Source organism: Podarcis erhardii (genome assembly GCF_964252035.2).
Source record: "Podarcis erhardii genome assembly, chromosome: 12".
NCBI lineage: Eukaryota > Metazoa > Chordata > Lepidosauria > Squamata > Lacertidae > Podarcis > Podarcis erhardii.
The window spans coordinates 20,825,613-20,846,566 of NC_138513.1; the positions used below are offsets into that span (position 1 = coordinate 20,825,613).

General features: G+C 41.4%; 1 protein-coding gene across 1 annotated transcript in view; it reads right to left on the minus strand.

The window, feature by feature from the left end:
• Nucleotides 1–1,704: 1,704 nt before the first annotated feature.
• The window catches only part of LOC309353004 (macrophage mannose receptor 1-like), a 51,225-nt gene continuing 31,975 nt past the window's right edge, over nt 1,705–20,954 (minus strand). The window contains exons 18-30 of the mRNA XM_081881846.1: nt 20,199–20,266; nt 18,584–18,684; nt 18,269–18,411; nt 16,029–16,143; nt 14,755–14,912; nt 13,988–14,090; nt 12,880–13,109; nt 11,361–11,526; nt 9,305–9,454; nt 7,644–7,760; nt 5,921–6,088; nt 3,990–4,031; nt 1,705–2,249 (exon numbers count right to left, since the gene is read on the minus strand). Of these exons, the coding sequence (XP_081737972.1) occupies nt 1,999–2,249; nt 3,990–4,031; nt 5,921–6,088; nt 7,644–7,760; nt 9,305–9,454; nt 11,361–11,526; nt 12,880–13,109; nt 13,988–14,090; nt 14,755–14,912; nt 16,029–16,143; nt 18,269–18,411; nt 18,584–18,684; nt 20,199–20,266 (1,812 nt within the window). The 3' untranslated portion in view covers nt 1,705–1,998. The remainder of the gene's footprint in view (nt 2,250–3,989; nt 4,032–5,920; nt 6,089–7,643; nt 7,761–9,304; nt 9,455–11,360; nt 11,527–12,879; nt 13,110–13,987; nt 14,091–14,754; nt 14,913–16,028; nt 16,144–18,268; nt 18,412–18,583; nt 18,685–20,198; nt 20,267–20,954) is intronic.

Below are 20,954 nucleotides of genomic sequence, written 5' to 3' on the forward strand. Positions count from 1 at the left end.
GATGAAAACAGAAATTGTGCTCTGGCAGCACAGCAGCAGCAGGAGGCCCCATTAACTAAAGTGGTGCTTCAGGTTAAGCACAGTTTCAGGTTAAGTATGGACCTCTGGAACGAATTAAGTACTTAACCTGAGGTACCACTGTAGTAAAATGCTGAATAAGGCCCAGTAACAAATCAGCAGCCAGAGCAGATCTTTGCAGGGGTACTATTCTGCCAGAATCTTACCCCTGTTAGCAATTGTGCTGCAACATTCTGTACTAAGGATAGCTTCCAGACTGCTTTCAAGGGAAGACCCACAAATAGTGCATCGCAGTAATCTAATGCTTGAAGTGCTGTGGCCAAGCCATCCCAACCAAGGCTGGCAATAAGTGCCAAGCTACCTGGGATCTCCAGTGGCAAACGTGGATCCAGGAACATCTCCAGATTGCATACCTGCTCCTTCAAAGTGAGTGCTTCACCTTTAGATTGTCACTTTGCAAATGAGTCTGCTGAGATCAACCTGCTACCTGTAGCACACGACTTTTATCAGCTGAGTCTGAGGCTATGCCTGTAACACTTGCTCAAACCACACACCCACACACGCACACCACTGTCAGCTGTACGTCCTCAGGCCAGTAATGAAGTAGAACAATTGTTCTTATCTGAGGAGTACTGTACTGTAGTTCTCTTTGGATATATGAAGATCATCAAATGGGGTTTGGTTTCCCTCTAGTGGCTGAAGGCAGGAAGACCTGAGATTCACAGAAAGGAGTTGAGACTCAGCTATATAACATTTTGAATGTGTTGTAAAGTGCAATATACAATTGTGATACTAGAAGGCGAATGTGAGCTATAGCAAATTCAATGCAATTTTCAAAACCATTTAAAAGAAAAAGCATTTTCACAACATTTTAAACATGTGTGTAGATTCCACCTGAGTCTTCTCCTTCATTTCACTCAACACTTGGACCAGAAGAGGCAGTGGTGAAAATGTGGAAAGAGCTAAAAAAAAGAGCTAAAATAGGATGCTGTGCACCTAAACAACAAAGAAAATGCAGTACTGTACAGAGCCAAGAACTTTTTATTGCTAAGTACCTGGACTGGAACTAGTGTTGGGCTAGAGATACTTGCTAAGTATCCTGTGAACAGAGGAGAAAAGGTAAAGGTAAAAGTAAAGGGACCCCTGACCATTAGGTCCAGTCGTGGCCAACTCTGGGGTTGCGGTGCTCATCTTGTTTTATTGGCCAAGGGAGCCGGCATACAGCTTCCAGGTCATGTGGCCAGCATGACTAAGTCGCTTCTGGCGAACCAGAGCAGCGCACAGAAATGCTGTTTACCTTCCCATGCTTTCAAACTGCTAGGTGGGCAGGAGCAGGAACCGAGCAATGGGAGCTCACCCCGTCGCAGGGATTCGAACCACCAATCTTCTGATTGGCAAGTCCTAGGCTCTGTGGTTTAACCCACAGCACCACTAAGAACACTGCTAATGGTAACATACCTCCTGAATGCTGCAAAATCAACCACACACCCGTGAAATAAATTTCTCCAGCTAGTTGAAACTTTTCAAACCATGCACTGAAAGAATATCTCTGTGCCATGAGAACACAGGCACTTAGGGTCCATCTGCACTATACATGTCAAAGCAGTGCTATACCATTTTAAACAGTCATGACTTCCCCCCATTTGTGAATATGCAGATACACAAATAAGCATAGCCATTTCTCCATTATTATTAATTCAGCATTTATTTGCTCTATCCATCAGCTCAGTCGTCAACTCAGGGTGGCCATTGGGCAAAATACTAGCTTTGCGTATTTTGAATACAAAGCTGCTGAATTGCCAAAAAAAACCCAGCGAAACTATTGCTGCTTCTAGCATGCAAACAAAAGTTCTGAATCAGGTGGGATTTGGGCAACTATTTTGTAAAGGAAAGACCGGGTTTGGATAGAATGCTTGTGGATTTCCATATGCGGTGTTGGTGTTGTTTTCCCGAATGAAGGACAGTTTGTATTATCCTGGACTAAATGGCAGCGTGCTCATTGCACTCCATGTTCATCACCAGGTCCTTTGTGTCGCTCGTTTCAGGGGTGGGGCTGCTATTGAAATAGAGAGAGTTCTCGAAGTTGTCATCTGTGAGGACGAGCCGGCTTCTTTTCTTGTAGAAATAGTAACATGCAATGGCCGCTACCATCACAATCAGGAGAGTCACAACAATCGCAGCGGTAGCTCTCCTACTGGAAGGCGCAGGAGTGTCGTCTGTCTTTCTCGGTTCTGTAATTAATGCACAGCAGTTACAACAACAGAATGGTGGAAATTATTATTACTATTGTATTTTGAACTCGGCCATCTTCCCAGTAGCTCTGTGTGGCATTCAAGGTCCTCCTCTCCCCATGTAACCTTTACAACAACCCTGTCATGTAGGTTACACTGAGACCAAAGGTCACCTGTTAGCATTGTGTTAGTTTAAATTTGCTGAAATGGGAATGTTTAAAGTATATTGCCATCGATGTTTACAGAAAGCCCTCCGAGTTTTGATTGGTTAAATAGCTAATCCCAGTATGTTCTCTAGTAAGCTCTAGTCACATCTGCGTTCTTGAGTTCCCTGTGATAAACACAGGGAGCATAGGAAGTTGGCTGTGAGTCAGTAAGATGTTATAAATACTGCTGTGAGAGAGGGCTGTGTAAAGAAGATTCTCTGAACAATGCTGAGAGAAACAGCGTTAATGTTCTTTTTCTGAATGAAGAAGACAGAAAGGTCTCTCTAAAGGAATAGAGGGGGGAGAGCAGTGCCACAGTTAAGGAGGTCTCTGAAATTAAACACTGAGAAAGACTGAAAGAAAATGGATTTAGTCACACAGCTGCATGGCCTATATGGAGTGCAAGGCTGGAAGAGGGAGACATAAAGATAGAGCTTCTGATTTAAAAAACCATGAGTGAAACCTGGATAAGCATATGTCTTGTGAATGCATATATATTGTTCTTTACCATCTGTTCTGCAAGTAAAGCTTTTAAATATTTATACATTTACCTGAACGATGATGTACTTCCTCATGCCTGAGGAAGCATCTTAACATTGGTTCTCCTCAGTTCTTGTATGGCACTAACACAACCTCCCCCAGCCTGGCATTTGCTCAGTGTTTTGGTCTTCAGCTCTTATCATCCCTGACCTTGACCATGTTGGCTGGGGATGATGGGAGCTGTAGTCAAAAACCACTAGGTTGGGAAAGTCCACTTTAACCACTATGCAGCACTAAGCGACTAAGAGTCACTCAGGCATAGGAATCATTAGGGCAGGGCTGGCTAATCTGTGGCCCTCAAAATGTTGAACTACCATCAACCCCTGTCAGAATGGCTAATGCTCAGGGATGATGGAAAAATTATCATTCCTTGCATATTCTAAATTAACTTATTCTTTTATTCATCTATTTTGATTATATAGTCTTTCGAAACTGCCATTTATTACAGTAATCCTGCCAATGTCTTTATCTGTTTACAATTTGTTTGTAGATATTCAATCAACCATTTCCATTTTTTTATTAAAAAACGTTTGTTATCTTGTTTTCTTATTCTTCTGGTAAGTTAGCTCAACAACATTTATAAAGCACAGCTCCCCCACCTCTGCAGTAGGGGATCAATAAGGGAGTCAATTCGGTGTAGGAAACAGTAGGGGACCAAATATTATTTACTTAGGTCATTTTCTATCTCCAGAATATAAGGTGGTATAAAGGATCACCATACATTTTTGGCATTTCATTTTTTTTTTTTTGAGACAAAAAAACTCAAAACAACAACAACCAATATCAAATGCCAATCTAATTATCGACTGAAAGATATTTAAATTTTAGACAACAAGTAGAAGTGGATGAAGGGAGGCTGAAATGAAAATGTTCTATTCTGCAGGAAATATATTGGCTTTTTATATAAGATACTCAAAAGATAAATTCCATCACGGTACATCCTTAATTTCTCATTTTATTTTTTCTTTATTTTGATTTTATTTCAAAACCTTACCTTTATTTTCTGGAACCTTCTCGGTAGACACAATTTCAATAACTAAAAATTGGAAGAGAAAAACCAAATGACCATGTGTCAAAAGCCTTTTTATTGCATATTCTGATTCAACTGAATTATTCAGCAGGGTTTGAAATGATCTTGGGCAATGTTTTGTAAGGGTATGGGAGACTCCCTCTGGTTCAAAAGCATTGGTTCAAAGCATATTTTCCTTCTAATTTTGTAACTGCTGATCTTACTGCTGAACCAGAAAGTTTTGTATAATTTATTTCTGGAATCACTCTTAACTTCAGAAATTGCCTGTTAACTCCCACCACTCTCTCTCACCTCAGAAAGCCCCCAACATTTCCACAACCTCCTTTCCCTTCCCTTTAAACTAGTGATGGGGAACCTCTTCTGGCCATTGGGCCAGATCCTTATCTCCATGAACCTGGTGAGCCAAATCGGAGAGATGGTAGAGTTTCCCACCTGTCAATCTCCTGGCACTACTGTTTGAGCCTTTGGTTTCCCGGGGTTAAGGGAACAGTGTGGGGCTGTTTAAAGGCGCTTTTGCAAATTGCCCCATGCTGCTCTTTAAACGTTGAAAGACAGAGGTTAAAGGAGCACTACAAGGGTGTCAACCAGCTCCACACTATTCTTTGAACCTTGTTCCAGGAGCGGGTAAGTGCTTTCCACTGAAACTAGAGTTAAAAAGGGAAGAAACATTCTCCCATTTCAGCAGCAGTTTCAATGGAAACCATTTTCCTCTCCTGGAGCAAGGTACAACCATCATGATGGGTGGGGGAGCATAACTTGTTCCAGCAAAGAAATGACAGGAAGCTTGCTGCAGACTCCTGGTTGTTCCTTTAATGCCACACCAGTACATACCCCACCACTGATGTAATATATGACAATAGGTGTGGGGTGAGTGGACATGTTTGGGGAAAATGCCTTGTGGGCCAAACTGAGAATGCTGGTAGACCAAGATTGGTCTGTGGTCTGGAGCTTCCTCCTCCTTCCTTAAAACTCTTACATACTGGCTCTACAAACTGGCTGAGCAAGCTATGGGGGCAGTGGGGGCAGCAGCACTAGCCCCTCTGTAAAGATAGGGAAGGAGGAAAGCCCACCCCTGTTCCCCAAGGAGAAAGGTCCCAGCAGTCCTTGGGAAATGGAATTTCCCCAAGGCCTACTGCAATGGAGATGGCACTCCTTTAGATTGCACTGTGGTCAGGAAAAGACCTCCAGTAAAAGGCAAGAATTGATGCTTTTGAATTATGGTGCTGGAGGAGACTCTTGAGAGTCCCATGGACTGCAAGAAGATCAGACCTATCCATTCTTAAGGAAATCAGCCCTGAGTGCTCACTGGAAGGACAGATCCTGAAGCTGAGGCTCCAATACTTTGGCCACCTCATGAGAAGAGAAGACTCCCTGGAAAAGACCCTGATGTTGGGAAAGATGGAGGGCACAAGGAGAAGGGGACGACAGAGGACGAGATGGCTGGACAGTGTTCTTGAAGCTACCAGCATGAGTTTGACCAAACTGCGGGAGGCAGTGGAAGACAGGTGTGCCTGGCATGCTCTGGTCCATGGGGTCACAAAGAGTCGGACACGACTAAATGACTAAAAACAACAACAACAAAAGGCAAATCTCAACCCCAACCACACAACCTCTTGATGTACAAGGTCTCTGAGGAAGCCAGACACTTCAGCTTCATTATAGAGTTTCAGGCATGCGGTGAACTCCCCTCACTTTTCCCTGTGGGTGCTTGCCACCTCCACTTGGTTTTTAAGAGATGGCAACTGGGTTGTGGGTGGGGGGCAAGATTGGATTTCATTCAAGATCAAAAAGAATTTGGGCCAAGGCTAAGGTTCCCTGGCATCACTTTTTGCAATGTAATGAATATTTCCCAGGAACTACTAAACAGAGTAAAGTATAATAACTGTATTACATACTTTTAGGTCTTTTGCAAATATACGCCCTGTAGGAGCTGCAGTAAAAATTATTCCAAGTCCCAGATGAAGAATACATTTCCACACAGTCTTCATTAGTTTGAGGCGAGGGCTCTCCTTCGTTCCAGTTAACAAAATCCACTACGCTGTTGTCGAGCCATAACCAATTGCCTACGGTTAAGTTAGAAAATAAATGAGAGAAAGAGCTCTAGCAGGTCTGCTTCTTGTATATGTTGAACAGGGTTTTCTGAACAAGGATGTGGAATTTCCACTGTGTATAATATATCGGAGCTGCTGGGCATGCTCATTGAGAACTTGATTCTTAATGATGTCAATACACTAAAGTAAATGGGTGTGTGATTTTCAGTTATGAGACTAAAACACGGGAGCAGGTGATTTCCTGGCCTTGTACATATCTGTGCCTGGAGGAGATCATGCATGATGCAGTGCTTGGGCTGGCCACCAGATTTTGCAGATTTTTATATCACTGTGGCAAATTAAGCTGCTCCCCCCCACCCCCGATCACTTTGGACCCTCTTCCTACAGAATTCCTCAGCAGACAACTAAGCAAATATAAAATGAAATTGTGCACAGTATTGATTTCCTTCTTCTCTCAGCTGAGTTACTTGCCAGTAAAGATGTTGGGACAAGATGGTCATGATCTCATTGGTATAGGGTAGGAGTGGGGGGGAAATTTGGCTCAGCGGATGAGATTATCTTTTCCATATCTTGCACAGTAAGCCATCCACCTGCCAATCACCTGATGTCACAATCACGTTAGGTGATCTTTTCAAAGCATTATCTTGTGCAGCGCTTTGAAAGCGGCTCCAGAAGATCAGCTGATGGTATAGCCCTTTCCAGGATGTCTGTACACATCCTTTCAGCTGAGCCAGGTTTTTACCTGCTCCGTATCTGGTGACATATATGGCATCAGGTATAGGGCAGATGGGCGCGCCCTTTCTAAAATGGCCTCATGGGCCAAATGGGGAGGCATATGGAGGCTCATTAGGCCCACAGTCTGGAGGTTCTCCCACCTGGTACAGGCCTTCAGAGAGCCTAGCATAATTGGTGGTACAGTCAATAAAAGACTTATTTAAATTGTAAACCCAAATGTCTACTTGTTCGTCTTCCTTAATAACTTCCTATCTGTTAAATTGTCAGTTAGCTAAGCAGGATATACTTCAGACTTGAATTTTTTAACAGGTTCAGCATTAAATCAATGTAATTTGTAGAATCTGATTTTCTAAAGAAAAGCTTACATTTTGGGCTGTGACCAGGATGAATGCAAATACCAGGTCATCTACCTTCATCCTCATCTTTCACTTACAAAGGATAACGTGCTGGTGAAAAAGTGGAGTTTTTAAGCGGTAGAGTTAGATTTCTGTCTTTTGAATTTGGCCAGATATGATTAACATTTAGATTATTTAAGTGTATACAGTGGTACCTTGGGTTAAGTACTTAATTCGTTCCGGAGGTCTGTTCTTAACCTGAAACTGTTTTTAACCTGAAGCACCACTTTAGCTAATGGGGCCTCCTGCTGCTGCCGTGCGATTTCTGTTCTCATCCTGAAGCAAAGTTCTTAACCTGAAGCACTGTTTCTGGGTTAGCGGAGTCTGTAACCTGAAGCGTCTGTAACCTGAAGCATCTGTAACCCGAGGTACCACTGTATAATAAAAACATTCACTGATTACATAAGCATACACTAAAGATTAAACAAAAAATGTACCATGTATATTTCTGAACATTCCTGTCCAAAACGTTCGCACTTTACTTTCAAGAGGTTCCACATTTTCTGCCAGAAAATGTGATTCAACTGCATCAACTACTGAAACCAGACCACCACCTGCAAACATGAGTAAGAAAACAAAGAGAACATAATTTAGGTGGTTAGAATGGCTAATTTCTAATTCTCATGCTCTGAAGACTAACTCCTGGGTGGGACTGTTACTCGGGCAAAATGAATTTTTGCAATTCAGAATGATAGATAATATTTTGACATTCAAGGGGGGAAAAGATCATCTCCTTCACTGTGTCTGATATTATTTATTTTTCAAACACTTGCTGACATCAAGATGGGCTGACCATGGCAGATTCTACACATGCCACTGAAGTATTTTTATTAACCCACTCACTGTGTTTTCTATGGAGTTATGTATATTCACAAACCGCTTTTTCATATTCTAATCTCTTTTATGCAAGACATACTCTCTTTCACTAAGCTGAGGTTTGCAATACCTCTATCACTTGTCTCTGGGGGAAACTGTTGTAAACATAAGGATGGGAAAGTTGGCAAATTAATCACAAAGCTTTGAAAGATGCCATATATACACTAAAATGTTTACCCAGCACCTGCACAAAGCACTTCAGGTGTTGTTGGGTGTAGTGAAGGGTTAACCTTCTGTGTCTCGTGCTTGAGGGGACGTGAGGTAAACAGCTTGTTATGCTGTGAACAGAGTGCTTTCGATTTCCACAGATCATTCGCTGTACTGAGGGAGAAAGGACGCAGAGACGATGCAGCTGGACTCTGATGGCTGTTATGGATTGTAAATACGCTATTTGTTTCCAGTAAAGAGATAATAGGATAGAAGTAACGTCTGGACTTATTTACTGCCCTTTCTACACAAAGAGGCTGTGCAATTCTGCTAATTGCTTTACGACGCTTCGAAGCTACACTGCGTAAACAGAAGCTGCAGAGGTCCGCAAGGGAAGCGTGGCTGGGCGCCAAACAATAAAGCAATAAATCTATCCAAGAGGTTTAGAGTCTGGACTCATCATTTTTCAGCTATCCCAACCTTCCTCTGTTGTTTTTCTCCCTACTTATCACTATTGCTGTTTGTTGGGACTCGGCCTTTACAATGGTCTTTGGAATTATGGAATATGCCTTAGACAGCTGCTAGAGAACAGTTAGGGCCAGAGGTGCCAGCTTGCGAGGGCAATTGGAGCTGGGGGGGGGGGAGTCACAAACATGAGCATTGTGCCTCCCTCCCTAAACCAGGCAGAAGCTTCCTGGGCTTTGGGAAGGAGATGCCAAGCTTTAATACTCTACTTTACTGGGAACATTTAGAGGACTAGCCTAGTCCCCCTAGTCCACTGATTGCTATTAATCCAAGGTTTTTGGATACTCAGATACATATTTCTCAGGTCAAGTCCCACCTTAGGTTGAAGTTTCTGTATGTACTAGATATCTCTCTCATTCTCTCTCTGATCAACAGAACGAAGCTTTCTAAGATGCTACAGTTTAGTGTATGATTTGCTACTAATCTTGCATTTTGTATATGCCTTTTGTTGCTAAAAGCCAACTCACTCCTAATGGAAAGGGGGAGAGTATCATGTAACTAAACAAGATGTAACGTCTTGCATCTTGCATCTATATGGAAAGGTACTTACCTAACTGTAAACAAGCTAAAGAAGCCTGAGGCCAAGATTTTTTAGATGACGTCTCAAAGTGGTAGCAGTGGCCACGGAAAGGAATCCACGGTGTCTCCAGTGATTCTGGACACTTTCCAGGTAGTTGAGGTGGCTCAGTAGGTGCCTTCACTATTGGGGGGGGGGGAGCAGCAACTTGTAATTCAATTAACTTTCCACCAGATTTTCTATGCTATGGCACAGATAGGTTTCTTGCATGAGGAACTTAATAGAAAGTCTGCTGGCGCAATTGAGACATCCCTATAACAGGTTATCAAAATGCCATTTTTAAATTAAACCGTTCATAGTACACAGGTACCAATGAATTATTAGTAATTCAGTGAACTGGAAAATCCAAAAACAGTGATTCAAAATAGAGGCAACTAACATTTTATTTCAATATCTATACTCTGTTTGGGATAGTAGACTTAAAGATAGTTTAAATAGATTCTGAAAAGAGAAATTAGTTACCTGACAAACTCCCTCCCCCCAAAATAAACTAAGGGTACTTCCACACACTCTGTTTTAATGTGGAATTATCACTCTTTGCCTTGTAAAAATTGAGGAGAGATTGGCATGATATTGAATAGGGGATGTACCTGCTGAAGTGTAGAAAACAATGCAGCTTACAGTAAGGTAAAGGTAAAGGACCCCTGGACTGTTAAGTCTAGTCTAAGGCGACTATGGGGTTGCGGCGCTCATCTCGCTTTCAGGCCAAGTGAGCCGGCGTTTCTCCACAGACAGCTTTCCAGGTCATGTGGCCAGCATGACTAAACCGCTTCTGGCACAACAGAACACTTTGATGGAAACCAGAGCGCACAGAAGTGCCGTTTACCTTCCTGCCACAGCGGTACCTATTTATCTACTTGCACTGGCATGCTTTCAAACTGCTAGGTTGGCAGGAGCTGGGACAGAGCAACGGGAGCTCACCCCTTCACAGGAATTCAAACCTCCTGATTGGCAAGTCCAAGAGGCTCAGTGGTTTAGACCACAGCGCCACCCGCATCCCTACGCACCTTACAGTGGGAGACCAATGACTGGGCAATGCTAAAAACAAAAAACCCCAATCCCAACCCAGTATAGAAACATTCAGAGTAAGACTGGAAAAGTCACTAACTCAGCTCCTTTCCATGTTCTCTTTGAATGAGTCGTGATATTTCCCCCTCTGGCTCATGGTAATGAGCCAAGATATGACAGGCTGCTTTCCACCATGTGACATGAGCAGGAAAGACTGGGCACTCGCTTCCCCTACCCTGTTCAACCACATTCAGCCAACCTTTACCCTTGGTTTAATGTGGGAACTTCCTGGCCATTGGACTGATGTTGAACCATGCAGGAGTTTTTCCCATACCAGGCCTAGACTGGACCAAGGTTTTATGGAGGTGGTGGGTTCTACCCCACTGAGTGAGTTGGGAGGGCATTATTAATTTGTAAAAGTATTTATATAACACCATTCATAAAAAATTATCAAAGTGGATTACAATGACATATAAGAAGCTTAAAAACATGCATCAGTTAACTATTGTGGAAAGATGCATTCTTAATCTCCTATTTAGGCCTGGCGGAATAAAAAAGTTTTCAGCAAGTGTTTAAAAGTTGAAACGGAAGGCGCCTGCTGAATCTCTGTTGGTGGAGTGTTCCACCATACTGGGCTGATGACACTTAAGGTGCCATTACTTGTTGTTGTCAAATAAGCCTTGCCAATTTAGGGAATGGCATGTGATGCTCCTGCAGATGGATCTCAGTGATCAAGCTGGGATATAAGGGCTCAGGAGGTCCCAAATGGGTAAGTGGGATAATCTTAAGGAATTAGCAGGTAGAAAAATGCTACAAATTGAGTCCTTTGGAAAATGGCGCAAGTTACACAGGGGTGGACCTTTCAAAATATTTTTGTTTATATAAACATATTTTGAAACCTCTGTGAAATGCAAAAGCCATGCTGTTCACTGCAAAAAGGCTAAATTATCTTGCCTGTGAGGCGATGCTTCAACGTGAAAGACAAGTAGTGAATGAGAAGTGTTGCTCTTCGTTTGCTTACCGTCAGAGTGTTTACAGAGTGGGAAATAATGTTCATTGCATGATCCTGTCTTCCAGCTTCCATCCAAATCCAGATAAACACAACCAAAATTTTGTTTTGGTTCCCCTGGAGCCCATTTTGTAAACTTCATTTTGAACTTGTCAATCCATGTATATTGTCCATCGGTCTGAAAAAAATTAGCATATTAGCAAAATGCATTGAGTATACAGGTTGAGACGCAGACCATTACAATGGTGTCAAGAGTCACTGCCATCTGAAGTACAGTCTCTAGGTTTGTTCTGGTTGTACATTCTATATATAGAAGGAGAAGATGAGAGGTCAGAGGACAGGAAATGCAAAGGTACAGGCAGTGATAACGACCTTTTTAACAATGACTGTTCTCAAAAAAATCCCCAGTGACTGATAATACAGAACTCCTGGCATTGGTAAGCCACTTTACACATGTAGTATGATATAAATCCATTGTGTCAATTCATCCCACAACTGATAGCATTGAATATCTCGATGTATTGCAATTCAGTGGAACATAACAGACAGTTTGGTGTCAACAAACCCTGTTCTCTGCATGTGATTCTCACTGCATGTGATATTCTGAACAGGGCTTTTGTCCTTGTAGCATAGGACAGGAAAATCTAACTGACTCAGTATATTGGAAAGTGAATTTAATATTAATCTCCTTCACCTAGGCTTCTTTTGGATTGAACTTACTTACTTTGCCAAACCTATATTAAGCATTACAAATATAGGCCATCATAAAACATCCATATATACAATTTCAAAATATATACAAATAAACAGCCATGTAAAAATATGTAACTAATGATTTTCATTGGAGTTTCTTCCTGCTAAATAGTGCCATTCATCACCCTAAGAGATACTATTGATAAAAAGTCAGCTTCCAGGTTAATATCAGAAAGATAGAATCTGGTATTTTCATTGTGCCATGATGTTAGACTATTCAGGAAAGGGGATGGCATGTCTTTGTGTAGCTTGTTGTACAATGGACAGTAGAAAAGAATATGTTCTACTGTGTCCGGCACATTCAGAAAACATCTACAATGTCTATCTTTTCTGGGGATATTTAAATATCTGTCCTTGACAAAAGCTGAGGGGGAAAGGTTCAGTCGGGCTATTAATTTTGAAATATGGGACACTGTTATCTGTTGTGTTTGAATCATAAAACTTGGGGGAGCAAATTTTATTTACAGCTGACTCGTTTTGTTTTTCAATGTCCCTTAGTCTGATTTGAATATTACAATACATATATTGCTCACTTTAGCAAGTCAATACCAATACATTTTGCTATGTAAGAGTTGGAACCATCTGGGTTTATAAAAGTCCTTAAGTAAGTTAGAAAGCAGACTTGAAATGTTGGCTGGATTGAACTGAATGTGTATTGTAACCTATTGTCCTATTTTAATTGCATGCTGATTGAATGACCTGAGATAAACAAATAACTAGAAACAAATAGAAGCATCCATATTAAGGCCCCTTCTAGATAAATATGTGATGTACTTACCACATTAGTATTGAGGCCAATCCACACTGGGCTTTTATACTTCAGCAGCCGCAACCAGAGGAATGAGTGGGTGAAAGGGTCTAAAATGCTAGCAAGGTTAAAGCTTTGTTGTTCACAACTTTTCTGAGCATCTTTCCATGCCATTTTGCTTTCAAAGAAGAAGTAGGTATTGTTATTGTAACGGATACGATATGCTGTTGTGGGTGTTGGAAGAACAGGAGTTTTGGGGTCTGCAAAAGGGAAAGGAAAATTAAATCCAATGCAGTGTTACTTTAAAGAAAAATATATAAAGGAGAAAAATAACTTTACAGACATGGGGCACTATCCAACTAACGTGCTCCATCAATGCAGTTTTCCACTCGTCCCACAGAATGCCCCCCTTCTCTTCCCCCATGCGGCCTCTAAACCTATTCTGGGGGTTCCACCAACCCTCCAGTGCAAATTTGGGGAGGATGTGAGGTACATGTGGAGAGAGGGGAGGGGACAGAATCCACTGCGCAAATGGAAATACATGCGCTGACAGAGTAAGTCAGTTGGATGCTGCCCATAAGCTTGTGATGAGATGTAGATTGGATAAGTCATTGCATGGAGGTAATGGGATGGAATGGAATGGAATGGAATGGAATGGAATGGAATGGAATGGAATGGAATGCAGCGGCCACTGCTTTGACCTAGGATATTGTGTGCAGAAATGTACGTAAAGAAAGGCCACAACTCACTGGTAAATATGACTCAAACACAGAAGGTCCCAGGTTCAGTCCCTGGCACCTCCAGTTAAAAGATCTCAGGCAGCTGAGCACTACAAGAAAAACCACCACCTGTGACCTTGAAATAGGATGCCCATGACCATTGCCATGCCTTGAGCTATACCTTGGCAACCTCCAAGATCCGAACTCGATGTGGCAAAAAGTGCTCTAAAACTGTTCCATGTGTCCAAAGGCCACCTTGCTATCTGGGCCACTTTAAAATCATTGAATTGTAGAGTTGGAGATTACCTTCTGCAATGCCCTTTACTGAAGCACAGAGGAAACCATGAAAGCTTAATCAGAGCTTGCATGAGATTTTCTTCTAATGTAAGCAGGGGAAACAGATTAGCAGAAGTACCCACCTGTATCTGTCTGGCAAATGTAGCCCTTTTTCTCAGAACAGTGAAAATGTCTCCATTTCCCCGATTCTTGAAGAGGCCTGTTTTTCATTGCGACACAATCTTCCTATGAAAGAAGAAGAAGGAGAAACAAATCCTAGAAATAGTAGTGGGATATTCAGAGCATCTTTGATTTCTTCCCGAGCTATATAAATTTAATTGCAGAGAGCCACCAGGAGTAGAATCGGGACATTTCAGATCTGTACGCTGTTGCCCCTTATGAAACCTCTTATTTATTCCCATGCTCCAGGGTGATTCCACTAACCCAACAACCTATTCATTTTCCTTAATATCATCAGGCTTCTGGGTCAGGCTTTGGCTTTGGCTGGCCAGGTGTCAGAATTGCCCTTGCCTTCCTAGCAGCTACCATAGGATCTTGTTTCCCTACCTACTAGATTTCCCTCTGCCACCATTCCCTCTTGGAACTCCTGCCTCAAAATACAACTTGCAGTCTGTGATGTGTAGGACCTGGTTTTATGGCAAAAAGTATCTGAAAAATACTGATTTTCAGTATTATATTTTTCCAGTTCAGTATTGCTGGCAATTTTGCTGTTCCTATTAACAATTAACTTACTTTTTGCTCCTCCACACTGCCTCTTTTCCCCTCACAGTATAGTTCTGACTTGAGGCCATGTACAGGAGAAGCTTGTGGGAAAGGAAGTGTTGTGGGGATGATATGGAGCAGTCTTCCAATTAACATTTGACATATTGTGCATTCATCAAATACCTACCCTCTCTGCATCGTAATTAGATGATGGGAAGCCTTTTGCCCAGTTGGTGTAACTGACTCTGCTTCCATCTGTCCAGAGGTACATCTCTTCTGAATTGATATCATTGAATCCTATCCATGCATCCGTTGGGAAATTGTTCAACTGGGAAGTAAGGAAAGCTAAGGAAGGGAAAGGAAAAGTGGAAGGAAAAGCTGACATCTCCAAAAACTGAGAACTATTCAAAACCAAACAGCCTTGAAAAACACTGAGTTTTGGAATGAATGAAATGAAAGGGGAATGCCTTGAAAATTATATATTATTATTATTATTATTATTATTATTATTATTATTGTTATTGTTATTGTTATTGTTATTGTTATTGTTATTGTTATTGTTATTGTTATTGTTATTGTTATTGTTATTGTTATTGTTATTGTTATTGTTATTATTATTATAAAACACAGAGGACTATGAGAAATATTAAAACCACAACTGTAAGTTTTAGATTCTGCTTGAGAGTGCAGAGAGAATTTCAGTGTTTCATAGCTTCAAATATTGAGCATTATTATACACTCAGGCATCAATTGTATTCAGATGGTATTTTGAACAGAGGCAGACTCAAGCCTACATGCATATATATTTGGTTTGCACATCTAAAGACATGAAGGTCCTCCCGCTCCCCACAAAATGGAAAAATTGTGGGAAACCCCTTCCTCCCGTTTTTTGGTTTTTCAACTTTTCAGAAACAAATGGGGGAAGTGTCCCCCTCAAACACACCTGGGGGAAACTCATGGTTCTCCCCCCTCCTGCTCCCCTTCCCAGGTGCCTCCATCCCTACATGAAGAAAAGAGCTTTGGAGTTTCCATTTTTGGCTTGTTGAAATTGTTGCTTTCCATTCCCAGGTCCCTGCAAACAACAGTGTTTACAATGTTTGTGCAAACAATATTTGCCTCAGGATCTTAAAGCAGGATCAAGCGGTGATTTGGGATCCAAGCTCACAGGCAAAGTATGGTTTGCCATTATGTCTATTTGAAGTAATGGGCAGGTGCCCATGCTGCCAAAAACATTTTTGTAGGCTTTATTGTATCATTGTTGCGTTATACAATTCACATTTTGTTTTGTAATCAATAGAAGATGAGTATCAGTATACGATAATACCATTACAGCCTTTCATTGCATACTGAAAGAGATGGGTGTGCAGACTGATGGCACATTAGTTCCAGAAAATATAAAACTGAAGTAATATTTTGCAAGTATTACTTGTGCTTGCATCTATAGATGCAAATGTGGAGTACCTTGAACCCTTTCACTAGATATGGTAGCCAGGTTTCCTCGTAAGCCTTTGCAAACTGTTCGTGCAGAATCCCAATTATTTCGGTCTTCATCTGCCAACCCAAATACTTTGTAGCACTAAAAAAATTGAAGAGAGAATGATTAAAAAAGAAAGAAATCTGAGTATAATCTAGGTCTAGGTAGGATTGTCATCTTCGAACCCAGAAAACAGACATTGGCTTTTAATTCTCCCTTTTCTTTAAAGCTGTGTCCTTTTTTGCACTTGAAATATGAACATTTTGAAATGCTTTCAGTTGCTTTCCTCCCCTACCCCTCAAGCTAGTGAACCAAACATACAGTTGGTTCAGATGTCATGCTAAGCCACTGCCTGGCACATGAATAGGCCCTCTGTTCACATGCTCCATCCTTCCATTTGTAACTTTATGGTCTCAGCCAACCATAGTTTGCCATTACTTCCAAATCAGCCAACTGGCCCCAACAAACCAGCATTAGAATCAAACCTTGGCTTTCTGTTACATCTGAATTAAGGGTATGTTTACATTACTCCTGGAGAAGTAAGATCTGAAAACATCCAGAAATATTTGTAAGAAGAACCTTCCCCAAACTCAAGATGGAATTCGTTTTTTTATTAAGCATTTTCTTTTTCAAAATAATTGGTGAAATTAAGTTCATTGTACCACAACTGTGGTTACCTTAAACTATTTGTGATAAGTTATTGAACCTCATATATATAGACTCATCTTAGCTCAAGCATGCAAATACTATGTCAGCTTCAGATATTTAAGAATCCCAGATTTTCTCTGCTAGGCTGTTTTCCTCAACACAATAAGTCAGCAAATTAACCTCTGATTTCTTTTGTACACTGTAGCTATTACAACTCAAACTTTAGACATTGTCAAACGGGTAAAGACGGAAACGACGATTCACAGTGCAGGATTGTCAATAGCAAGTAGCATCTAAAATTTCATGCAGAGCCAATCTGTTGCCAACCTTGTGCTGTGAAAGGCACAACATTCTCACATGCTTCTCTATTAACACAGAAGGTAGGAAGTTGCCTTAAAAGGTAAAGGTAAAGGACCCCGGACAGTTCAGTCGCAGACGACCCTTGGGTTGTGGCGCTCATCTCGCTTTACAGGCCAAGGGAGCCGGTGTTTGTCTGCAGACAGTTTTTCCGGGTCATGTGGCCAGCATGACTAAGCCGCTTCTGGCGCAACAGAACACTGAAACCAGAGCAGCACACGGAAGTGCCGTTTCCCTATTTATCTACTTGCACTTTTACGCACTTTCGAACTGCTAGGTTGGCAGGAGCAGGGACCGAGCAACGGGAGCACACCCCTTCGTGGGGATTCAAACCACCAACCTTATGATTAGCAAGCCCAAAAGGCTCAGTGGTTTAGACCACAGCGCCACCCACGTCCCATAGGAAGTTGCCTTATAACAAGTCAAACCACTGGTCTGCCTAGCTCAGTATTGTGGCTGCTGACTGCCAGCGACTCTTCAAGGTTTCAGGGAAGATTCTTTCTCAGTCCAACCTTGGGAACACTAGGAATTGAACTTGGGACCTCTTCCACACAAAGCATACCACTGAGCTAAAGCCCTTCCCTGGTAAATTTATATAAATTTATAGAGAGATAAGAGGGGGGAGGGAATTATTAATATTACAGACATAAGGCCTCTTTTTATTGTGCATTCCAGATGATTTGTGCTCATAATGCTGTAGGGACTGTGACACATGATGCTGCTTTCAAACTTTTGCAGCACTCACACTGCTTTGTTTCCAATTAGCACACATCCTATTGAAATCCCATACCCTTTTTCTTTTTTACCACAAACGTCCTGCTTCATTTCTGTCCCACTTCTCTTGTTCTATTGCAACTCCCGGCAACAATAATGTTGTAGCGCTGGGGAAGCACCACAGAAACAACTGAAGCAGAATGAAGCCACCACTCGTGCACAATTAGAGTGTCAATAACATGTTGGACCACATACCCACAACACCAATCTGGAAGTGCCCCAAACAAATGATACACAGCGCAGAATGGAAAGTACCAGATAAATGAGATCCATGCTCATTTTGATCATGACCAGCTGTATGGAGCAGAGCTGCATTATGATGGGGGTCTGCCAATACACATTTTGAATACACAAAAAATAAAAACAGACAAAGCCATGTGGGGCAGTATTGTACATATTTATAGCTGTTTCCCAGTGTTCCTTTGAAACAAGAACATTATAATGGTACCTTGTTTTCAAATGAAAGCCATGATTCTGGACATCCTCCTGGAACAGAAGGGGCTGTAGGAGCAACTGTTGCATTGATTGAACTGTTGTGTCTTTCACATATGAAAGGATTGGGGTAGCCACAGTTTATATCATTCCAAAGTCCTAAACAAGAAAGAATAAGCAATCTGCCATAAAAGTTAAACCATGCATAGCATTTAGGAATACCGTTCACCCTGTACAAATAAGATGCCTTATTATTTTTCCTGGAAATTTCATGTGCACAATGTGTTGCCACAAAAAAAAAAAAAATGTCGACAATCGGCAGACTACCCACCTGTCCTTCTGTAAATGACCACACAGTTTTCATCATTGTTTGCAAAGTTGGGTTCATGCGGTGCCCAGGCTAAATACTGCACGGGGGTTCCGTCCATCCAGCTTAAAGACAAATTATTCGGTTATCTTGATTTGTTTTCAACATGGCTTAAGGTGCAAGGGAAATTCAAGGGTAATCTTTAGGGAGCGGGGAACCAATAGCATCTTCGCAATAATGACTGCATCTTAAAAATCCAAGCTGAGAGCTGAACTAGATAAGAAGGAAAAACCCAGTGTTTGATGAAGATTCCTTGTCGAAGAAATATAAAGCAGGATTGCGGAGTCCTGTGAAGGAAGCTCAGGGGTTGGTGTGGATGTGAATCCTTCCGCTGCTTGCAACCTCTTCCCTATCTGCTTCCATCATAATTTGTATTTCAGTTCCACTAAGCAGCCCAAATATGACCTGGTTTGGAGTTTGAGGGCTGGGTGTCATCAGGATGTGAATTCCATGTTAACTTCCTTTAACCTGCCCATGAGTCAGCTTCACTGGAACAGTGATGGACTTTGGGCTTTAATATTTCAGCGGTGCCTTGTGCAACGCCAAAATTGTTCATCATTTTTGCTGCACCCCCTGCAGCACCCTCTCGGCTTTGCACCCAGTACAAGTGAATGGATCATGCTCCCCTAAATCTGCCTCTGGCTGGAACTAGAACCTTAATTCTAGTATTCTAAAAAGAGAGGGAGAAGGACTTCCCTCTACTTTTTTTCTACATCATTTTATAAACCTTGATCTTGCACCCCCTCAATTCCATGCCCTTTTCAAAACTAGAAAGCCCTGCATGTTATACAGTGGTACCTCGGGTTACATATGCTTCAGGTTACAAACGCTTCAGGTTACAGACTCCACTAACCCAGAAATAGTGCTTCAGGTTAAGAACTTTGCTTCAGGATGAGAACAGAAATCGTGCTCTGGCGGTGCAGCAGGAGACCCCATTAGCTAAAGTGGTGCTTCAGGTTAAGAACAGTTTCAAGTTAAGAACGAACCTCCGGAACAAATTAAGTACTTAACCCGAGGTACCACTGTATCTGTGTTTGCACCATACATTTAAAGCACATTCAAAGCATATACCCCTAAACACAAAACTTTCAGTTTACCACTTACACAGCTACCCTTCCCAGCTACAGTTCCCAGGATGGGGAAGAAGGTTACTTTATACAGCATACACATTATATACATCCCCACTAAGCTGATGCAGCCTTTTTCCAGCTCTGCAATATGTGTGCACACGCGCAGAGAAGTTACAGAATATACTGTATTGGGCTTGATTCTCTATATAGTACTACAATGGTACCTCGGGTTAAGTACTTAATTCGTTCCGGAGGTCCGTTCTTAACCTGAAACTGTTCTTAACCCGAAGCACCACTTTAGCTAATGGGGCCTCCTGCTGCTGCTGCGTGGCCAGAGCACGATTTCTGTTCTCATCCTGAAGCAAAGTTCTTAACCCGAGGTACTATTTCTGGGTTAGCGGAGTCTGTAACCTGAAGCGTATGTAACCCGAAGTACCACTGTAAGCATATTTATCTAGTGTTAATAAATTGAGTCACATGATAAGCTCCAATGTTTTCTGTTTACTTACCTGACGTCTTTATCAAGGCTCAGTTTTAAGCCAATGTAGTAAGCGTTGGTCCAGTCGTTTTTCGAGATCTAAAGCATGAAGATGAAAATGCTATGTCTGAGGCAAACATTAAGTTTTTAGACAACAAATGGCCATTGTAAATGTAATCCCTTCAAAAACACATTGAGAATAACTAAAGTCCCTAGCTACCCAGTTAACTGGGCCTTCTGAAATTTATTTAAAACAGTGAAAAGAAAAGAAATTTATTATTCCAGGTCGCCTACTATTGGATTGAACCCTGTGGAGGCCCCTAGGCAATCAAAACCTCAGGGGGGGGGGGGGCTCGTAAAATGTTTCCTAATATGTTTTTGATTTTTAGAGATAAATCAAGCAAGCACCTTCACTGTTCTCTTTTCAGCGCTTGCTAAAAACATTCTTGTTTAGACAAGCCTGCCCAAATACTTAGAAAGCTGAGGAAATTTTAATCTGTTTTAAGTATTTAAACTTTTGTATGTTTGAAAGTACAGTTGTGAATTTTTCTTGATTTTACTGTTTTATCTTTCATAAACTGTTTTGAGGTTTCTTACAAATCAAGCGGTGCATGAATCTTACAAAATAAATAAATACATAAAATAAAATAAAATAAAATAAAATAAAATAAAATAAAATAAAATAAAATAAAATAAAATAAAATAAAATAAAATAAAGGTGTGTAATTTAAATGGCAAATTGCTGTTACTCGGGGATAACAACATGAAAGGGAACAAAAGGTATGCC